Raw genomic sequence first — 22,047 nt, 5'->3', positions numbered from 1 at the left:
TGCACTTGAGGTATAACGTTAATGAGTGCACTTAAACTTTGTATAAGCTAAGTTCATTAAATGCAACAGAACGGCGAAACTGACACTCTTTGTTGAGAGCAATTAGACCTAATAGCATTAAGGTGACCCATCCACTTCTCTGTCATCATCACATTTATTGTATGGGGTTAATAAAGCTGTTGAGCATGTGAGTTAAATTCTGAATCAGCATTTAACAATTTCACCATTTCTTTATTTTCTTCATGCTCTTGAATGATGCGTTTTTCAGTCCTCCTAAAGCTGGACCAAAGTTCATGTTGGACAGAAGAAAATCTATAAAGCCCAGCCTGGCCTGATTTCTCAACAGTGTCTCTCACCCTGCGGGATCACCCTCACAGAGTTGTATACTGATGAAGTCATCCTGCCTGGTGACAAAGTTCAACGATTCCTTGGTAGCTATTGAAGCAAGCACATCCTAACACTGTAACCTTAAAATATATGTTTATAACTTTGCTCCCTTTTCAAACAATGCTGTATTTCATAAATATTTCACTAACCAGTTATGCTACAGACTGCAAAGTCAAGCTTGGCATTATGGCTAAATACTTAAGCAGTGTGGGGGAGCTCCACTAACCACGTTAAACCCAGATTCCGAACTAACAAAGGTCTTGACTCATTCTCTTTCTATGCCACATCAATGTGGAATGCGCTCCCAACAGGTATTAAAGAAAGGGCATCTCTATCCTCCTTCAAAACCGCAATAAAAGTACACCTCCAGGCGTCTTCAACTCTAAACTAAACCTCCCCGGATTGTTAATAATCAAATGTACTTTTTCTTATGCTCTCTCTCTCTCTCTCTCTCTCTCTCTCTCTCTCTCTCTCTCTCTCTCTCTCTCTCTCTCTCTCTCCCTCTCTCTCTCTCCCCCCCCCCCCCTCTCTCTCTCTCTCTCTCTCTCTCTCTCTCCTACTTGCTGTACATATCCTACCAAGTCAGTCCTACACTGTTTCAATGTCCAGTTCTCTGTTCTCAATTGTTGATGACTGAAGTGATGATAACAACCAAACCTCCCCCCCCCCACATCCCACACCCCGGATTGTAAATAATGTAAATAATTTAATGTATATACCCTGATGATTATCTTGTGTGATGACTGTATTATGATGATAGTATATATCTGATAGTATATATCTGTATCATGAATCAGTGGACCCCGACTTAAACAAGTTGAAAAACTTATTCGGGTGTTACCATTTAGTGGTCAATTGTACGGAATATGTACTTCACTGTGCAACCTACTAATAAAAGTCTCAATCAATCAATCAATCAATCAAAAAGTGTAGATGCAACTATACACACATTAAAAACTTGTGTCGTTTGGTGAATAAAGGAAAGAACAAAACAATTTGTGTGCTGTCAAACTAAATTAAAACTAAAAAAACATCAAACCTGCCAAATTGTAGCAATAGGTACATTTTCTATTGTCTGGCACAACATTGTAAAACAAAACATGGTTTATTGACAACAACAAAAACTCAACAAAATGGATATTGAGCACAAAAAAGCACAATGTCAAGAGTAAAAGCTGATCGTAATAACTAATATAAACACAAAACTTTGTCTTTATACATGACTAACTTTTGTTATATATATATATATATATATATATATATATATATATATATATATATATATATATATATATATATATATATATATATATATAATAAACTTAAAATTGAATTGAAGTGAGTTAAATGAAACATTCAAACACACCTGTTGGTAGCGCTGTGCACATTTTTAACAATCCAACTTAAAGCCACAATACACACGAAGAAGAAAACGGACATGATGACGTCATTCATGATACGTAGCCATCGCCCAATTTTTTTGCCCGCGCGCGCGTTGCTTTCAAAAAATGCATTCGACGCAAATGGAAAACGAAAAACAACGCCCTGATTATTGCCAACATGCATTCAAACGTAACAAACTGTTAATATTAAATATTAACTGAATCCAAAATACTTATTTTTAAATAGACTCAAGGTGTGTGACTGAAAAATATTTTTGCAGGCAAATGAGAGGTCTTTCTTTTTAAACCTGTTCTTCCGGCTGTGTAGTAACTTCCGGTTTTTCTACACGACCACAGTAATATGTAAACAACGCAGCTTTTAACATGCAAAGACAGAGCCGACTATACTGTTAGCCACTCTGAAACTGAAGGCGGAGTGTTGTAACCCCCAAACCATGGCCGGAGTTATCCGGAGGCTCGACGAGACGGTTGTTAACCGAATAGCGGCTGGAGAAGTTATTCAACGACCTGCTAACGCTGTCAAAGAAATGATTGAAAACTGGTAACTGCCGCAACAATACAAGTCACGTTACACAACATCTAAAAGTAACCACGGTTGTCTAACGTTGCAGTCTGGATGCAAAATCTACCAACATCCAGGTGACCGTAAAGGACGGTGGACTAAAGCTGCTCCAGATTCAGGACAACGGCACCGGTATCAGGGTAGGCACAGACCTGGAGGATGCCTTCATTTATTTTGTGCATTACCTCACATTGGTTGTTAAAAACATGGTGGGACATTTGCATAATGTCTGAAAAGGAGTAGAGAGAAGCAGAGCTTAATGAACCTCTCCACTTCTCCACATGTGATCATTCACACCATGCCATGAGACTTACATGATTGTGTTTGCTTACATTTTGTCATTGAAAGTTTGTTTACGTCCCGTGTCACAATTTTCTAATAAAAAAATAAATAAATAAATTTGGAGCAATGCATGGACATGTAAGGAAAAGGGTGTTATACTAATGAGCAACTATGAGTTCGAACCAAAAACTAACTAGTATACAGCTTGTATAATGTTAAAGAGAAAAAGGTAAATAAAGATCAACAATACAAATAAACATACAATTAAATACAATAAGAACAACATTAACAATATATATTAAATTAAATAAATTTGAATGCAGTGACGTGCGGTGAACTATACATCAGGTGAGGCATAGATACTTTTGGAATTTTTTTTTCTTGTTTTTTGTTACTTAAATTCATATGTGCAGCTCTAATCATTGTTGATTTAGGATGCACATTAGAGTAACAGGAAAAATAAGGTAGTTATTCGCTTTCATAAAAACGTTATCATAATGATATTATGATATAATAAATGGGTCCAAAAAGTATTTGATAAAGTTGTTATTAAATACTTATTGGTCCCATTTGCTTTCAACAAAATGAATCAAGTATTGTGCGTGTATCTTACATTTCTGTATTTGTATCTGAAGCAGCAATAGCTATCCTCCATGAAAACATACTTTGTATGATCACATTCATGTTCTCATCAAATCCAGTTTAAAGAAGTATTTCTTTTTGGATACAGTATATAATCCTCCATATTGGCAGACACATTCATTTAATTCAATTTCATTACAAGCAATAAAACAATATTTTTAACATCTGACAAAAAACACCCACAAACGCTGGCTTACTCTAATAAAAATGCCATGTTTGTTATAAATACAGTTTTAAAAAAAAAAAGAAAAAAAGTCTGGCTTCCGCTGGAGAAACATTTGTCTGCTAGCTTGAGTGCCCCCACGTCTCCCAGTGTGGCGAGTCAGAGTACTGCTGAGGCATTGAACTGCAAGTTCACAATATATCGCCCCCTATTTGAGGCAGAGGTACTTGCTGCCTCATGGCCTGCCTTTTCCCCGCCTCTTCCCCATGGCAACAAGCACACAGGGGTCCCCTCCAAGGTTTCTCATAGTATCCCATTGTTGAGTTTTTTCTTGCCCTCATGTGGGATCTGAGCCGAGGATGTCGTTGTGGCTTGTGCAGCCCTTTGAGAGACACGTGTGATTAAGGGCTATATAAATAAACTTTGATTGATTGATCAAAAATATATTATTAAAATCATTAAAGACTGTTATTCCTGTTCCTATCATGTTTTTTGGTGTTTTCCCTCTTATTACTCACAATTCCATCTCCCAGAAGAACCATTATTAACCAAAGTGTTTATGTGAAGAACCTATTGCTTCCTAAAATGTTTTAAGCACAACTTATTTGTGATGCAGAAAGAAGATATGACAATAGTTTGTGAGCGATTTACCACAAGCAAGCTGCAGACATTTGAGGACCTCTCTGCCATTGCAACATACGGATTTAGAGGAGAGGTGGGCACCGACACTGACTGAACCAAACAAACTTACTGTACACACTTCTTTCTCTACCTAATCACTGTTGTTTATGTTTGCAGGCTCTGGCCAGTATAAGCCATGTTGCCCATGTGACTATAACAACAAAAACCGCTGATGCCAAATGTGCCTACAGGTATGGTCACATGTAGCTTGCATGAAGTAAGAAGGATGACATCACATCTTCTTTTCCTTGCAGGGCCAGCTATAGTGACGGTAAACTAAAAGGTCCTCCAAAACCCTGTGCTGGAAACCAGGGAACACAACTACTTGTGAGTTTGTAGGTTTTTACTTTCTACACACCCTAAAAAAAATGTTGTGTTAGATAATAAACCGGTCACTTTATCAGGTGCACAACTAATGAGATCCATTACACAAGCTGCAACAAGCTTTAAAAAGATATTACTTAATTTTGATTGATACTGTCATGGAAGTATTCATGTAACAATACATGTACAGTATGTGGTTTTAGTTTACAGTAATGTTGTACTTCAATTTGCATCATACTGTTGGTTCATTCAATAGCTACATGGGAGGGGACAGTTTTTTTCAGCGCAGGATACGCAATGCAGTTGTACACCATTCCAAAGTAATACAATAACAAGTAATATCTCGAACAGTTGTTTTTGCTTCATTGTGTTGTCTTATTTGACATGTTGCTGAGCTGAAAAAGTCTGGGCAAGGGCTGTATTGTACTATTTCTAATATTGGTCACCGACACAAAGACGCATGGCTTTGACAATTACATCCAGTAACCACCATCTCTCATAATAGACTCAAATAATGAAGCTACATCTCTCCCACTTGGGAAAGAAAACAATATTTCAAAAAATAAATACAGTGCAACATTGATTCACGAACGTAATTGGTTTTTAACAGTGTTCATAAATAGAAAAGTTTGTTTATTGAAGCACATTTCCGCATAACAAACAATGTAAACATGAGATTCCAGCCTTGACAAAAGTGCATATTTTACTATATGTTTGTACACTTGGAACCCAATATAAAGTGCTTTACAGTACTGTATATCAAACAAACATAAAACGAGGGTGATGGATCAACTATCTAGTAACCTAAATAACTACATTATAACAAATCCAAAACAACAACAACTAGCTGATCTGTCCTTCTCATATGCAACAAAGATTAGGAATACAAATAAAATCCGTTCCGATTTAACTTTTGTAAACTTGGCGTGCAGCGAAAGTGAGGGGGGCATGGGAGGGAGACAATGTTGACAACCTAACATTAAGCCTTTTTTAAATCAAAATTTCAATAACTTTTGGTTCCTGGATCTATAGGTTCCTGTAGAAGTGTGTGGTTTGTTTCTACTGCATTTCACAGTTCAGGGTAGTTTATACAAATCAGGCTGATGACGTATGGAGGCGTGGTTTACCTTATTTTTACACTCATACCATGTAAATAAACAGACAATATTAGGTCATAGTTATTTCACTATAAAGCAAGTAAATTAAATACAAAGCAATAATATACAAAACCATATGATTTAAGAAATAAAGTGTGCCAAATTGTTCAGAAAATGTCAGGCTTTTGTCCGCAATGTCCAACAGTCAGAAAGTCGTCCTCTCAGTAAATGATGAATTCATGAGGGTCAAGCGGTTCCTTTTGGTCCATTTCAGCTGTAAATAACAATATAGAAATAATAAGTGTCAAGGTTTATCTCACGCACACGTCACTTTAGCTTGTTAGCATTAGCATTCTGTTCGCTCGGGTTGAGGCTAACAACGACACAAATGGAGTGTCTATCCATCCATCCAATTTTTACCGCTTGTTCCTTTCGGGGTCGCGGGGGGTGCTGGAGCCTACCTACCTGGACAAGTCGCCACCTCATCGCAGGGCCAACACAGATAGACAGACAACATTCACACTCACATTCACACACTAGGGCCAATTTAGTGTCAACCTATCCCCAGGTGCATGTCTTTGGAGGTGGGAGGAAGCCGGCGTACCCGGAGGGAACCCACGCAGTCAGGGGGAGAACATGCAAACTCCACTCAGAAAGATCCCGAGCCCGAGATTGAACTCAGGACCTTCGTATTGTGAGGCACATGCACTAACCCCTGTTACACCGTGCTGCCATGTAATAAAGTAAATAGTTAATATTTGATGTTAGTTACCTTTGTTCCACTTGTTTACTGTTTCCTTTATTTCACATTTATCCAACAAAGTCAGAGTAGTAAGCACCTGATGTCATTGCTTCGAGTCCAGCTTCAAACTCTTCCATTAATACATTTAAAAAAGTCCGTCCACTTCTCGTAGTTTCGTCTATTGAAATTAAGTTTGTAAGAAATAAAAAAACAACAATAAACTGCATAAAGTTGCGTAGTAGTTTTTGGTGGAAACACAGGGGTACCTTTGTTTACCCTGGTAAATGGAAAAGTTCCTTAAAAAGTTCCTGCAGTGGAAATGCTGTAGATCAGGGGCCGTATTTATCAAGCTTCTTAGAATTACTCTTAAGAAGTCTGCTAAGAGTTGACTTATGAGTAAAGAAATTCTTCGCTGAAAGCTGCACTTAAAAGTTAGTTATCAAGCGTCTTACTCACACTTTCAGCGAAGTGTAGGACGGAATCTTAAGTGTCACACTCAGAGCTGAATTACGACATTACTATGTGCCGTAAACGGAATTTTAGGTGACGTCATTTCTGTGTCCATAGAAATGACCAATCACGGAAGGGAATCCCTTGTCTAAGAATAAAGAAATATCTTAGAAATATTTAAGTGGACAATGGGAGTGTATATTTTGACAATAAACTACAAAATAATACAAAACAAACAAACAATATTGGCAATTAATCAAAAATAAATGTTTCCTTTTCTTTCCAATTCATTAATTAGGCAACTAATTTGAAACTGGTGTGGGTGGCTCTATATATATAATATATATATATATATATATATATATATATATATATATATATATATATATATATATATATATATATATATATATATATATATATATATATATATATATATATACATAATACCCGCTCGGTCTAAACGATACCGTTTGCTCAGCTGCTCGTCATCAAACAAAGCCAGGACATCCTTCCGCTCCCTGAACGTTCGTGCACGTCTCTCTCGCCTCAGTGCCATCCCCTGCTGGCAACTCCTAACCACTTAGGACACCTCTGAAGGTCTCTTAAATATCGTGGAGAGTAGGAGTGATTCTTAGACTTAAGAAAGTTGATAAATAGCTTTTATTCTTAAGTTTGAGAGTAGGACTAAATTTCGCAAATTCTCAGGACTTAAGTGTAAAATGGCACTCTAAGACGCTTGATAAATACGGCCCCAGGGCTTTTCAACGACACAATGAAGAGGGCTGCAGTTTCAAAAGCCCAAGGGCTCAGGGGCCGGACATCGAAATGTGAATGTTTTGTCAGAAAAGATGCCTCCGGGGGTTATATTTCTTTGAGGCTGTGTTTACTTAGTTGCAAAGTAAACACATCAGCTTTCACACTGCACTGTCAATAAATTCATTATTCTGCCCTTGCTATTAATTTCCAGTTTGTGCAGCTAGTTAAAAGCATGAAGAAACAGAAGCTCTAGAAGTTTTGTTGAGGACTGATGTACCTTCCTTTGCATTCTTTTCCTTCCTCAGTTTCATTTATTTACACTTCTTCCTTCATTTAGGTTTGTAAGACTGAAAATATAAACTTAAAATAAACACAAAAGTATAATATCCATTGTGTATTTTACATAAATCAAATAAAATGTTTAGTGTTAATATATTCACACAATAAACTACAAATGTTTACACATACAGAAATTACACAACACCAACACACCAAAAATTGCAAAAACAGTATGTGACTTATCACAGTTAGGTGTAGTGTTGTCGCCCTCTACTGGTCAAATTTACCGCTACACATATCAAACAAGGTTTGATCGGCAAAGTTACTCTCAGACAAATACCAACACGACCCATACTTGCCAACCTTGAGACCTCCGAATTCGGGAGATGGGGGGAGAGAGGTTGAGGTGGGCGTGGTTGGGGGGGGGGGGGGGGGGGGGGCGGGGTTGAGGTGGAGGGGGGGGGTATGGGGTAGCGGGGGGTGTATATTGTAACGTCCCAGAAGAGTTAGTGCTGCAAGGGGTTCTGAGTATTTGTTCTGTTGTGTTTATTTTGTGTTACAGTGCGAATGTTCTCCCGAAATTTGTTTGTCATTCTTGTTTGGTGTGGGTTCACAGTGTGGCATATATTTGTAACAGTGTTAAAGTTGTTTATACGGCCGCCCTCAGTGTGACCTGTATGGCTGTTGACCAAGTATGCAGTGCATTCACTTGTGTGTGTGAAAAGCCGTAGATATTATGAGACTGGGCTGGCACGCAAAGGCAGTGCCTTTAAGGCACGCCCCCAATATTGTTGGCTGGGTGAGTGGGTGGAAATCGGGAACATTCGGGAGAATGGTTGCCCCGGCAGATTTTCGGGAGGGGCACTGAAATTCGGGAGTCTCCCGGGAAAATCGGGAGGGTTGGCAAGTATGACACGACCACGAATACAAAAGACATCACGAAGTCAGCAATTTCAGTACAAAACAAACAAAATATATTTTTGCACAATATCAACTTACAAATGTTTGACCAAGTTTTGTGATTAAGCTTACACGCTGGGATTTCTACCATTGTTGCAGCTTGTCTGGATCAATGTGTCCATTGCTTAAAAGGGCCGCCAGAAAACAATGACTCGAGCACTTGCTCGCGGCAGAACGTTTATACTTGGTTGTCCCGTCGTTGTTAAAAGTCTGTTTTTTGCAATTTATTTTGATTTTTTTTCAGGGTGTGAATGTGACTGTGAATGTTGTCTGTCTATCTGTGTTGGCCCTGTCATGAGGTGGCGACTTGTCCAGGGTGTACCCCGCCTTCCGCCCGAATGTAGCTGAGATAGGGTGCAGCACCCCCCACGACCCCAAAATGGATGGATGGATGGATGGATGGATGGATGGATGAATTAGTCGTTGTCTTCTACTCATCCCACTGCTGCTTCATTTTGACACATTCCTCGCTGTTTCCCCCTACGGGGTGATGGGGGTACTGCATTCATGCTCCACCCTATTTTAATGGTTTCATCAAGCCTATTTGGGCGATGTTCGGCAGGTCGAATGAAAAGCTTTGGCGGGCTGGATGTGGCCCACGGGCCGCCAATTGAATAGGCCTGCTGTAGATGCTTACTGAATATTTTTAAACCACACATTGCTTGTCCATTGCTTTCTTTGAACTCCTATTGAGCAAAACTAAACATGTTATAAAAAGGCTAAAAAACTCTTATAAAGCACACCGAGCACAGTAGTTAACGACAGCACTGTGAGATGACAATTAGCACTGGAGATCCATCAGCCCGTGCAAAATGGCTGCGCTGCGAGGCAATAGAATGGGTGGCTGTAACATTCGTCCACTGAGACAAAGATCGTACATATAAGCATAATTTTATCCGCTTTGTAGTTTTTGAGTCAAAAAGTTTGCACAATGAGGGGTTCATTAATCCAGGTTCCACTGCACTTCTAAACAATGTCAATCAATACAGCTTATGTTTTCAGTCTCATTACATTGTGTAGCCGACATCGCTGTGTGTGTATACTGATAGTTTGTCCTTTCTGTGTACAGGTGGAGGATCTCTTCTATAATGTGTCCACCAGGAGGAAAGCTTTAAAAAGTCCCAGTGATGAGCACTCCAGGATTGTAGAGGTGGTTAGCAGGTGCTGTCATAAGAACTATTCTTATCTTTACTTCCAAAAAACGCAGGTATGACAAAGATTGTTAATTGGTTGGTTAGTAAGCATGGTTACACAAAAAATGCAGCTCTGCTTTCCATGAAACTTTATGGATAATACATGTTTGTAGAAACAACACATTCTTGCAAATTGAGTAAAAATATGAACATAGAAAGTGGATGAGCCACCGTTCAAATTATGTGGCAGGCCATGGCACTGAAGGGCAACAGGATGTTAGACAGATGTCTACTAGGTGTTGTGCCCAACAGCAGGATTTCTTTCAACATAATACAAGAATTAGAGGCTGCTGGGAAAGAAGGGCAAAATATGGGGGTTTCCCAGAGAAAACGGGAGTGTTGACTGGTATGCATTTTTGCGGTGTATACCTAAAACTCGGGTGTGTCTTTCTAATTATTTTGATCGCTCTTCCTACCTGCTATTAATGGAAATCACGGACGTAAACAATACAAATAAACCTAGTGACTACAATAATACCTGCTACTAAAGTTATCGTACTTATTTGTCGTGTTACTAAGCGATGGCAGAGATAAACTTTTACATTTTCAATAATAAATGCACTTTCACTTAATACATTCAACTATTTGTGGGGAACCCTTTGGGTTGGCGGAGGTCTGCTGTGTCTTTCTTGGTTACTTTAATGCAGTGATTCTCAAACTGTGGTATGTGCACCTGTGCACCAATAGTAGTATGCGGGCTTCATCTAGTGGTAGGCCAAATAATCATATGATTAAAGTACGGTGTTTTATTTTTCTATATATAAAACACAGTGTTACTCTTCAAACTGTATGCAATGTTACATATATTAAATACACTTGTTAAATAAAACATCTGCCTTGTTTTTAATTAATACTTAGGCCTACTTCGCTACTGTATTTCAATGTTGGTCTTATGGTGGTACTTGGTGAAACAGTTTGAGAATCACTGCTTTAATACCTTTGGTATGTCTCGTTTTTTCCAGGTACGCCATACACAATTCAGGAAAGAGCTTTTCTGTCAAAAAGGTGAGATCAACCGACCCAAGAATAGAAACATTTTTAACCTCATCATTCTCTTGCTGTCATCCTCCAGCAAGGAGAGACAGTCGCAGACGTGAGGACTTTACCCAATGCGTCTGTGGTGGATAATATTCGAGGAGTTTTTGGCAATGCAGTCAGCAGGTATCATTAGGAAAGACGTGTGCACTTTTATCACCATTTCTGCTAACGTCTTGAGTGTTCTCAGGGAGTTGATCGAAGTTTCCTGCGAGGACCAGAAGCTAGCTTACAAGATGAAGGGCTACATCTCCAACGCAAACTACTCTGTCAAGAAATGCATCATGGTCCTCTTCATCAATCGTACGTAGCAAACAAACGTCGCTTACTCAATAGAATCATCAAATGACTAATTGCAGCTTGCCATTCTTCAGACCGTCTGGTGGAGTCGAGCACTCTGAAGAAGGCGGTGGAGACGGTTTATGCTGCATACCTGCCCAAGAACACACACCCCTTTCTTTATCTCAGGTGACGATATTAGTGTAAATGTTTTTTTTTTGCGAGTGAAAACATCATGATGACACTTGGGTTCATAGCCGAGATACATGTGGCGTTCAAGTGAATCCGTATGTGTTAAATGACTACCTTTCAGCTGGGAATGACACAAGAATGTGGCAATATACGAAGAGCCTGATCTAATAAGATCCAAATACCAAGCTCGTGCAAACTATAAAATTGTGTGTACATTTATTAAGTGTGTTTGTGTGATCTACTAAGACTGTGCACAATTGACAACTAGTACAGACCACCCTTTTTAAATGAGGAGTTTGCATGTACTATGGAGACACTCCACATTCATGACATCATAAGCTCCAACGGTCTAACCTGTACTGTTTTGTTATGTAGAAGAACTATACAAGTGGGATGTACTGTAGAAGTGTGAACAGAACCTATTTTTAGCACGCCGAAGGTGTGAGAGTTGTGGCAGGACAACTCGATACTCCTTCACTGAGCCTCAATTTTGAGGCTGTACTGTATGTTGTTGTGACAAATGTTTCAGTACTTTTATGCTTTAAGTTGTGCCTATCATTTACAATCCTTACGTAAGACAAGATCACATGTTTTTATTTTTTATGCATTTTAACTCTGAAATAAACGCTAGCAAAAGTCAGCTAAAAATGGCGGTAATGGGAGTCCCTCTATTAAGCCTATAAAGCGCTCTAAAAACATTCAAAAGTCTCCATCAAGGTTTTATATACACGCTGTAAGTATATATGTAATGTAGTAACAGGCATATCACTAATACATTGTACCGGTAATATTTTTGTATTTTGCTCATTTTAAGCATCACAACGTTCACTTTTCCCTTCAACAACAGCAACACTACTACTAACGGCAGACTTCAAGAGAGACAACAAAGACTACTTTGGGACTAAATATGATCCAGAAACTTATATATTTTAGCTTGTATATAAGGAGGATGATCTACATGTTTTAAAAGTTGTGTGCTAAACAAAGCCAGCTTTGGTGAGACAATTATAAGCTTTATGCATTAGTATTACTTAGTGCGAATTAAGAAATACAAACTACGGATATAAGGAAATGTTCACTTACTGTACAATGTCTGCTCTCACTGGGATGCTGACTGATGGAATGTGTATATCTTCTTTAGATATAGAAATAATAATAATACTCACGAAGGGTTAAAAAAAAGGTGCCGCAAATGAGCGTCTTTTCATGTCTTTCTCGGGATCTCGGGTCTAAGTTGGATGTCAAAGTTGACCAACTTCTCGGTTTATGGCCACATTCTTTTACTATACAAGGGAGAGGCATGAACTTGAATCTAGAATTAATTTTACCAATTTAGAGGCGATGCAGCAGCTCATCGGCTTAATATGTCAATAGCCGCATAAGCTAGTAACCGCTCTGATCTCTTCTCCGCTAAAAGTAGTTCCTTTGCGTTAGCGCTTATAATAACATAATCGCTAACACTTGGTTAATATTCAGGTCATGAGATGTAAATGGAGAATTGTTGGCAGATTTTGGTTGTTTTTAGGGGGCTTTATGGGCAAAACAGTGTACTCCCATTGGCTTATTTGTTAGCCACCTCAAACTTGTTGTATATTAGGAACTGGAATGCATAAAAAAAAAAAAATCTTACATAGGGATTGTGAATGATAGGCTAAATTCCAAAAAAGTGCAGTTCCCTTGGAAGAAAAACACTTATCAACTTGATATGCATAGTCGTAGACGGCCATAATGTATCTAACCTCATTCGGTTGTTTAATTCATCGCAACAATCAGCTTCCAATAATATGTTCCTCAGTGGTAATTTTTTCCCTAATAACTTAATTCAATCCAAGTTCAATGAAATGCTAAAGCGTATATTATGAATATCTTTACAGTTTTTGTTTTGTTTTGTTTCTTGATCCACACAGTTTAGAGATCGCCCCTGAGAATGTAGATGTGAACGTGCATCCAACAAAGCACGAGGTGCATTTTCTGCACGAGGATGGCGTCATCGAGAGCGTTCAGAAACACGTCGAAGGCAAACTGCTGGGCTCCAACTCCTCGCGTACATATTTCACTCAGGTACAACTTGATGTGTCTCAATATTGCGGCATCTTAGGAACAATAATTCAACAACGGTATATAATTTATATAATGAATATATACTAAGTGCTATAATTCACATGATTATGTAAATTATATAATTCACATGATTGCTATACAAAGTGTAAAATCCACATTTATTTTATACATAATTCACATCATCCATCCTTTTTTCCACTGGTTATCTGAGTGTGGGTCGCAGGGGCAGCAGTCTAAGCAGAGATGCCCAGACTTCCCTGTCCCCGGCCAACTCTAGTTCCACAGAGGGGACATTGAGGCGTTCCCAGGCCAGCTAGTGTCCTAGGTCTGCCCCAAGGCCTCCTCCTGGCTGGACATGCCCGAAACACCACCACCTCAGCTGGCTCGTATCAACGTAAAGTGGCTCTACTCTGAGCTATACCCGGATAACCGAGCTCCTCACCCTATGTCTGAGTGTGATCCCAGACACCCTCAGACATACTTCTACCTGTATTTGCGACCATACAGGCAGCAGACCATCTGTCAATCCCGCGTTCCATTATTCCCTCACTCTTGAACAGGGCCTCGAGATACTTGAACTCCTCCTATTGAGGCAGAACTTTCATCCCGAACTAGGGGGTGCAGTCCACCCTTTTGCGACTGAGAACCATGGCCTCCGATTTGGGGGTGCTGATCCTCACCCCAGCAGCTTCACACCCGGCTGAAAACCCCCCCAGTGAACGCTGAAGGTCCCAGCCTGATGAAGCCAACAGGACCACATAATCTGCAAAAAGCAGAGATGCGATCCTTTGGCCACCAAACTGGAAACCCTCCACATCCTGACTGCACCTAAAAATTCTGTCTATAGAAATAATGAACAGGATCAGTGACAAAGGGAAGCCCTGGCGGAGTCCACCGTCCACTGTGAACATGTCTGACTTACTACCGGCAATGCGAACCATAATCCTTCTCCGATTTTACAGGACACTGCGAAGGACACGATCAAATGCCTTTTCCAAATCCACAAAACACATTTTGACTTGCTAAGCAAACTACTATGCCCCCTTCAGAACTCCAGCAAAGGTATGAATCTAGTTCTGTATTCCACGACCAGGATGGAAACCACTTTGTTTCTCCTGAATCCGAGGCCCGACTAACGACCGACTCTCCTCTCCACCACCCTGCAGCAGACTTTTCCCGAGAGGCTGAAAAGTGTGATCCCTCTGTACCGGTAATTGGAACTCACCTTTTTATCCCCCTTCTTGAAAAGGTGGACCACCACTCCGATGTGCCAATCCAGAGGTACTGCCCCAGACTTCCACGCTATGTTGAAGAGACGTGTCAGTCACGACAGTCCCACAACATCCAGAGCCTTGAGGTATTCGGGGCGAATCTCGTACTCTGCTGGGGCCTTGTCACTGGGCAGTTTTTTGATTACCGTACCTCACCAACCTCGACTCCAGTGATGGACATGTCCGCGTTTGTGGCCTCAGACTCTGCCTCCTCCACGGAGGGTGTATCTGTAGGATTGAGGAGATCCTCAAAGTATTCCTTCTTCAACTTGACGGCCGCCTTTACTTGTGGTGTCCACCATCGGGTTCCGAGGTTGCGGGCACGACAGGCACCGCAGCTTCGATCAGCAGCAATGGAGGTAGGTAACACGGCCCATTCTGACTCAATGTCCCCCACCTCCCTTGGAATGCAGTAGGAGCTCTGCCTGAGGTGTGAGTTGAAGATCTGGTGGACAGGAGCCTCTGCCAAATGTTCCCAGCATACCCTCACTAAACGTTTGGGCCTGCCAGATCTGTTCGGCATTATAATAATGTTAATAACTATAATGATAATAATAACAATTTGCATAGTGATTATATAAATTGTGTAATTTACATTTTATTACATGTTGTTGCAGACGTTGCTTCCCGGGCTGTCTGTGTGTAGTGGAGGTGAGGTCAAGTCGTCCAGCGCCACGTCCGAGTCCACCGAGCGAGTCTACGCCCATCAGATGGTGAGGACTGACTGTCGAGCTCAGAAGCTGGACGCCTTTCTCCTGCCAAAAGAGAAGCAGCTTCCCGAGCCTGAACCTGGCGGGCCAAGCGACGTGGAGCCCAATGCCATGGCGGGCAAGTCTGATGGCGTAGAGATGGATGATGTTGACATGCTGGAGGCTCTGGACCAGATGGAGGCTGAGCTGCCAAAGGAGGACAAAGACAGCAGCACCAAAGTCCATGATGTCCAAAGGTACATTTTATAGATATCAAATACCTCTATATCGTACAGTATATATGTGTGTGTGTGTGTGTGTATATATATATATATACATACAGGGTTTATTTTTTTTCTTTACATGAAAACAAATTTAAGTGATATATTGTATGAATGGATATACTGTGTATAGTCTATTATATACTGCAAGTATTCACAGCCTTTGTTCAATACTTTTTTGATGCACCTTGGGCAGCCTCAAGTCTTTGTGAATACGATGCCACAAGCTTGGCACACCTATCTTTGGGCAGTTTTGCCCATTCCTCTTTGCAGCACTTCTCAAGGTCCATCAGGTTGGATGGGAAGCGTTGATGCACAGCCATTTTCAGATCTCTCCAGAGATGTTCAATTGGATTCAAAACCTGGGCTCTGGCTGGGCCTCTCAATGACATTGACAGAGTTGTCCTGAAGTCATACCTTTGATATCTTGGCTGTGTGCTTATGGTCGAATACTTATGTACATGTAATTTCTTAGTTTTTCATTTTTAATACATTTTAATAATTGTGTCAACAAATGTTTTGTCATTATGGGGTATAATGTGTAGAATTTTGAGGACAAATATTAATTAATTCCATTTTGGAATACAGCTGTAACATCTGGGCCTGACTTGCTAAGATCCAAATACCACGCACTAAACAGCGTGTGCACACTATAAAATTGTGTGTACTATTAGTGGGCCTGTTGCATGTAATCTACTAAGACTGCGTGTACAATTGATAACGGGTGCAGACTGCCTTATTTAAATGGGGATTTTGCGTGTACTACACGACTTTCACCATGGAGATACTCATTTACTGCCCATTCTTGTTATCATGTGTCTGTCTACCTGTGGCGTTTTGCTGTTTTAAGCACAGCTGAAATGTATCACTTTTTATGGGCATTTTAGAGGAAGTCCTGGATTTGCTAAATAATTATAATTAGATTTTCTCAGCCGGTATTGTGAGCGTTTTGATGATCAGCATATATTCTGCATTTTAATGAAGACAGACACTCTAAATGGATTCCGATTCTTGTTTTACTCACTTAAGAGATGCAGTTCTCTATGCACAAGTTTAGTACATCAGCTATGCATCACGTGTGCTGTCAAGTTTACACACGTTTTAATACAAGCAATTGCATTACAGACAATGAATGTAATGTAAAACCTGCATTTTGAGAACGTAATTTTTATCATATTGTAAAAAAAGGAAAATAAAAAGGCCTCATTTTGGCCACCGATGATTTTGACTATTTAATTAATATAAAACTATAGATACAAATATGTATTTTTTAAAATACTTTAAAAAAAAAGAAGTAAATTGCTGTTTTTAGTACTTTACATACAATTAAATATATGTAACCATTATCCATACAATAATTTAGAAATTTAGAAAAAAATGCTTTAATTTGACCAACATATATAATTCATTCGGGCATATTTCATATAACAAAAAATAAACAATATATATGTTTTTATTGCTTTCAGTATAAAATCAGTATAATACATTGAGTATTTTACATGTAATCTAAAATTTTATAAATAGTTCATTTTATTTTCTATATATATATTTTCTTAAGGGGAAAAATCAAGCTAGTTTGACCTAGCTATATAATAATTTAGTACTTTACATGTACTGTAATCTAAAATGTACTTAAAAAAAAAAAAACTTTTAGAAAAATCATAAACAGCTTTAATTTGACCTTTGACTATTTGTATGAGGCAACTACCTAATTCTAGTGGTTTACTTCTGCCCCCTAGTGGACGAAATTCTTAATGCGTGAAAATGCATGTTTATTGCCTACTAGGAAACGCCCCAGGAAGGAGGAGGAACAGGCGATGGAGGAGGAGGAGGAGGTGGTAGAGGTAGGAAAGGAGGAGCTGACAGCGGCATCCACACCTAAGAGACGAGTCATCAAACTGGGCAGCATTAAAGATCTGAGAGGAGAGATCAGCCAGAACACACACAAAGGTGACAGGCCTGTCATTCATCTAAAGCAGGGGTGTCAAAGTCAAATGGACGGAGGGCCAAATAAAAAATTTAGCTACAAGCCGAGGGCCGGACTGTTCGAATGTTCATTGAAAAATTTTTAAATGACGCATATAGTCTAGTGAACCTAATTGAACCTACTGAAAACCTAACAAATATATTCCAATATGATCAGATAAATAAAGCAATATTTTCTTATGGCTCTGTCAGTAATCTTTAATTTTCAACAGACACAAAAGACAAATTTCCTTTATATAAAAATCCCCATAACATGAACATTAAATGAAAGAAACCGGTATTCAAGGCACCATCAGTAGCCTATATTTTCTATTTTAGCAAAAGTGGGCTAAATTTACTTCAAAGAAAAAAACAATAATAGCAATTTTCTATCATCCACTCAACTGAAATATTTTTAAAATATAATTAAATTGAAATACAATAAAATAAAGTGCAAAAATCTATAAATCAAAAACAACACTTTGTTTAAGGAGAAGTAACATGCAGTGAAAACAAATATTAAACTTTAACTTTTAAACTTGAATTGAGTAAAAACTCTAAATATGTGATTGCACAGTAATGTTCACATTAAACCCCCCTCCTCCCTCCGTGGGAGGGAGGCGAGTTGGGTGCCCGAAACCCCCCGCTGGTTTCGGCCCGCCCCTTGGCGCGCGTGGCACGGCGGGCTCCGCGACCCGACGGCTGGCCCTCGTGGCTTGACGGCGGGCGCGTCCCGACGGGCCGCGCGTAGGGGTCAAACGCAGAAGTCTCAGGGCCTCGTGGTGAGGGGGTGGCCTGCGGGTTTCGGCCCGCTTGACCCCCCCGCTCCGCTTGGCGCGCGCGGCACATGACGGGTTCCGCCACCGACGCTCGGGCTGCAGCCCGACGGTGGTGCGGGCCCGGCGGTGACGCGCGGTTTGGGGAAACAAAGCAGAAGTCTCAGGGCCTCGGGGCCGGGTTTCGGCCCGCCCCCTTGGCGCGCGTGGCACGGCGGGCTCCGCGACTGACGGCCGGGCTGCAGCCCTTCGGCCGGCAGGCGCGTCCCGGCGGGCCGCTCGCCCCCTTTCGGAACCTTGGACCGGCATCCGCTTGGTGCGTGTAAAAGATCTGCGGTCTAAAAAAAAAAAAAAAAAAAAAAAAAAAAAAAAAAAAAAAAAGATCTGCGGTCTGCGGGCCGGTTCTAATAATAAATCAAGATCATCCCAAGGGCCGTAAAAAACCTTCTCGCGGGCCGGATATGGCCCGCGGGCCTTGACTCTGACATATGTGATCTAAAGACCTCTTGGTCTTCAGTCAGCACTCGTTTTCTTGCGTGTGCCTCCAGGTCTTCAGGAGATGTTGCAAAATCACTCGTTTGTGGGCTGCATTAACCCCCAGTGGACTCTCATCCAGCATCACACCAAACTCTACCTGCTCGACACCACACGACTCAGGTCAGACACACTAGAAGAAAAGACGAAGTAGAAGAAAAGAGACACTAGTGGGGACACACTTTGCTTACGCTTTGTTGTTCTGCAGCCAGGAACTCTTCTACCAAATCCTCATCTACGACTTTGGCAACTTTGGTGTCCTGAGACTATCAGTAAGTCACGTCTTATCTAAGTAGAACATTCTCATCCGGGGTTTTTATAATGCATTATTTTTGGATTCTAGAGCCCAGCTCCTATTTATGACTTGGCCATGTTGGCTCTGGACTTGGAGGAAAGTGGCTGGACTGAAGAGGACGGCCCCAAAGAAGGCTTGGCTCAGTATATTGTGGAGTTCCTGAAGAAGAAAGCAGAGATGCTGGAGGACTACTTCTCCATGGAGATAGATCAAGTCAGGCTTGATTACATTTCTTCTCATTTGGTCTTACAGTAAATTAAGTTTGCACGTTCCAGGAGGGAAATCTTCGAGGACTACCTTTGCTGCTTGACAAGTACACTCCGGTCATGGAGGGCCTGCCCATGTTTATCCTCCGCCTGGCAACAGAGGTGGGGATCATCTAGTTAAGACTGCTCCTTGATCCCAACATCATTACTTTTCTTACATGTTGCAGGTGAACTGGGACAACGAAAAGGAATGCTTCCAAGGCTTCAGCAAAGAGTGCAGCATGTTCTATTCCATCAGGAAGCGATACATCCTGGAGGCGGAGCCTGGGGAGGAACAGGTGGGAGCAGACATGTTGCTTAACCAAGCTTACTATTGTAAAAAATAAAATTAAAAAAATGCCTTCGGCTTATTTACGTCAGGACCCGGAGCTGAATTCATGGCGATGGAAAGTTGAGCACGTGGTGTGTAAGGCACTACGTACTCTCATCAGTCCTCCCAAGCGCTACAGCGAGGACGGCACATTGCTGCAGATCGCCAACTTACCCGACCTTTATAAAGTGTTTGAAAGGTGTTAAAAACTTGAAATTAAATACCTCATTTATTGATGCTTTTGGGTCAAGTGTTTTTCAGTGTGGTAAAGAATGAAGAGCTGCAAGTTTAAAGTGCGTCAGCTTTAACCACATCATCACCATCCCCCCCAAACAGACTGGATGGAATGTATGCCCTCACTGCTGGTGTGCCATGCCAAGAGTAGGGTGGGAAAATCAGGGACTGACCAAAGTTTCCACAAGAGGGGACTGAAAAAATGTAATTTCCATCAATGTACACCATAGCAAGACTGCTTTGAAAGAAAAAAAAACGAAATAAAAGGCACAGTTTTGTAAATTACACATTTATTTTCAAGAATCTTTTAAATATTTGAAAAAACAAAAGGTCAGGAAAACTGCAGCAGTTTGTTGTATATAGGTATGTTCCATCTGCACCTCTCTGATATACAGTTAAAAGCGTAGATGATGGAGCAGAGTGACTGCTAGTGTGAAAAAGGCACTTTGACTGTGAGGGAAGCTGGAGGGTGCAGAGCCAGTGCAGCCGTGACAGTCTTTTAAAAGCATCATGATACTCATTCATGCAATTACCTAAAGAAAACCAACAGCCAAAGCTGCCTGCCACAATCCACAAAATTCTTGCAAACAACAAAAAGAAAGTAGAAACGTCCTCACACGTGTTTCTCAGTGACAGATTTACTTTACTTTAGAGTCTCTGCAACTGCCGGGCCAGAACAAACCCGACACGTCTGGCGGCTCTGCTCTCATTTTGTTGTCCATGCCTGGAGTTGTCAAGTGTTGTTGGCGAGCTACACATGAAGTGTTGGAGCTGGAGCTACATGGCAGTCTTCGGTGAGAATTTAAGGGCTTCTGTGGTGATGCTGGCTTGTCCTCACTGTTGGGAGAGGAAAGCGTTCCTGTTGGCCTTCATCTTTTCCAGACGCTTTACTAGGTGGTTGTTGGTCATCTCCATCTCTTCTATCTTGTCCAGAGATGTGCGCAGCTGCCAGGCAACAACACAAGTGTCATGTTAGTGCACACACACACACACACACACAAAACATGCTCATGACTGACACACTACAGTAGCAATAAAGTGGTGTTGTGTAGTCGTATCCCAATACAGTAAAAATACTGCAATTGGATTAATTATTTGACTTTTCTGGCTGTATGCTTGTCATGTGCATGAATGTACTGTCTAGTGCGAGTGTCTGCAACCTGCGGCTCTTTAGCGCCGCCCTAGTGGCTCCCTGGAGCTTTTTCAAGAATGTATGAGAAAGAAAAAGACGGGGGTAAAACATATTTTTGTTTTAATATGGTTTCTGTAGGATGGCAAACATGACACAAACCTTCCTAATTGTTAGAAATCCCACTGTTTATATTAAACATGATACTCTGATGAGAGTATTTGGCGCGCGCCATTTTGTCCTACTAATTTTGGCGGTCCTTGAACTCACAGTAGCTTGTTTACATGTACAACTTTCTTTAACGATGCTGGAGAAAGACATATTTTATGCCACTCATTCTTTGTCCACCAAACATTTCATGCTGTGCGTGAATGCACAAAGGTGAACTTTGTTGATGTTATTGACTTGTGTGGATTGCTGATCAGACATATTTGGTCAGTGAATGACTGCAAGCTAACATGCTATTTAGGCAAGCTTTATGTACATATTGCATCATTATGCTCATTTCATTTCCTATGTCTTCTGTGTATTTAATTTATATTTGCATTTCTCATGACATATTATCTGTATGTAATATTGCCTGCATTTCTGATAGTGGTTTGTGTGCCATGTTGATCCAGACCACAGCAAACGTAACCCAGCTTGCATAGATTGTTATAAATCCATTCGAAGAAGACAGCCCGCCATTTCCTTTAACTTGGACACACACATCTACACTTTTGCCCATTCTAAGCCAGTCATTTACAGGAGTTATCTCACCCACTGAGAAGCCTTTGTTTTACTAATGTTTTAAAATGTTGTAAAAA

The 22,047-nt window shown here is 40.6% G+C and overlaps 2 protein-coding genes across 6 annotated transcripts in view; one reads left to right on the top strand and one right to left on the bottom strand.

Moving 5' to 3' along the window:
* Positions 1 to 1,836: 1,836 nt before the first annotated feature.
* On the top strand, positions 1,837 to 20,508 carry mlh1 (mutL homolog 1, colon cancer, nonpolyposis type 2 (E. coli)). Its single transcript, XM_062058651.1, has 19 exons — positions 1,837 to 2,331; positions 2,402 to 2,492; positions 4,056 to 4,154; positions 4,238 to 4,311; positions 4,375 to 4,447; positions 9,801 to 9,892; positions 10,887 to 10,929; positions 10,997 to 11,085; positions 11,150 to 11,262; positions 11,334 to 11,427; positions 13,338 to 13,491; positions 15,380 to 15,708; positions 17,519 to 17,682; positions 19,022 to 19,130; positions 19,216 to 19,279; positions 19,351 to 19,515; positions 19,578 to 19,670; positions 19,736 to 19,846; positions 19,929 to 20,508. Exons 1-19 carry the CDS (start codon positions 2,225 to 2,227, stop codon positions 20,082 to 20,084), a joined length of 2,220 nt encoding a protein of 739 aa, XP_061914635.1. The 5' UTR covers positions 1,837 to 2,224; the 3' UTR covers positions 20,085 to 20,508.
* lrrfip2 (leucine rich repeat (in FLII) interacting protein 2) overlaps positions 20,384 to 22,047 on the bottom strand; it is a 39,742-nt gene continuing 38,078 nt past the window's right edge. For 2 of the 5 annotated variants that reach the window (XM_062058654.1, XM_062058657.1), the window contains one exon: positions 20,392 to 21,057. In XM_062058654.1, coding sequence (XP_061914638.1) covers positions 20,947 to 21,057 — 111 coding nt within the window. In that variant the 3' untranslated portion in view covers positions 20,392 to 20,946. Of the gene's footprint in view, positions 21,058 to 22,047 lie in introns of all 5 variants that reach the window. The other 3 variants (XM_062058658.1, XM_062058652.1, XM_062058653.1) reach the window with 3 other exon arrangements.

This window comes from Entelurus aequoreus, linkage group LG09 (genome assembly GCF_033978785.1).
Source record: "Entelurus aequoreus isolate RoL-2023_Sb linkage group LG09, RoL_Eaeq_v1.1, whole genome shotgun sequence".
In the NCBI taxonomy this organism is placed as follows: Eukaryota; Metazoa; Chordata; class Actinopteri; order Syngnathiformes; family Syngnathidae; genus Entelurus; species Entelurus aequoreus.
This window is presented reverse-complemented; position numbering and strand designations above follow the sequence as displayed.

What these genes read in the sequence shown, in the direction of transcription:
- mlh1 (XM_062058651.1), top strand. Translation starts at nt 2,225, where the DNA reads ATGGCCGGAGTTATCCGGAGGCTCGACGAGACGGTTGTTAACCGAATA. An exon ending in AGAGCTTTTCTGTCAAAAAG is followed by an intron (nt 10,930 to 10,996) that starts GTGAGATCAACC and finishes GTCATCCTCCAG; the next exon opens with CAAGGAGAGACAGTCGCAGA. An exon ending in TCTCCATGGAGATAGATCAA is followed by an intron (nt 19,516 to 19,577) that starts GTCAGGCTTGAT and finishes TGCACGTTCCAG; the next exon opens with GAGGGAAATCTTCGAGGACT.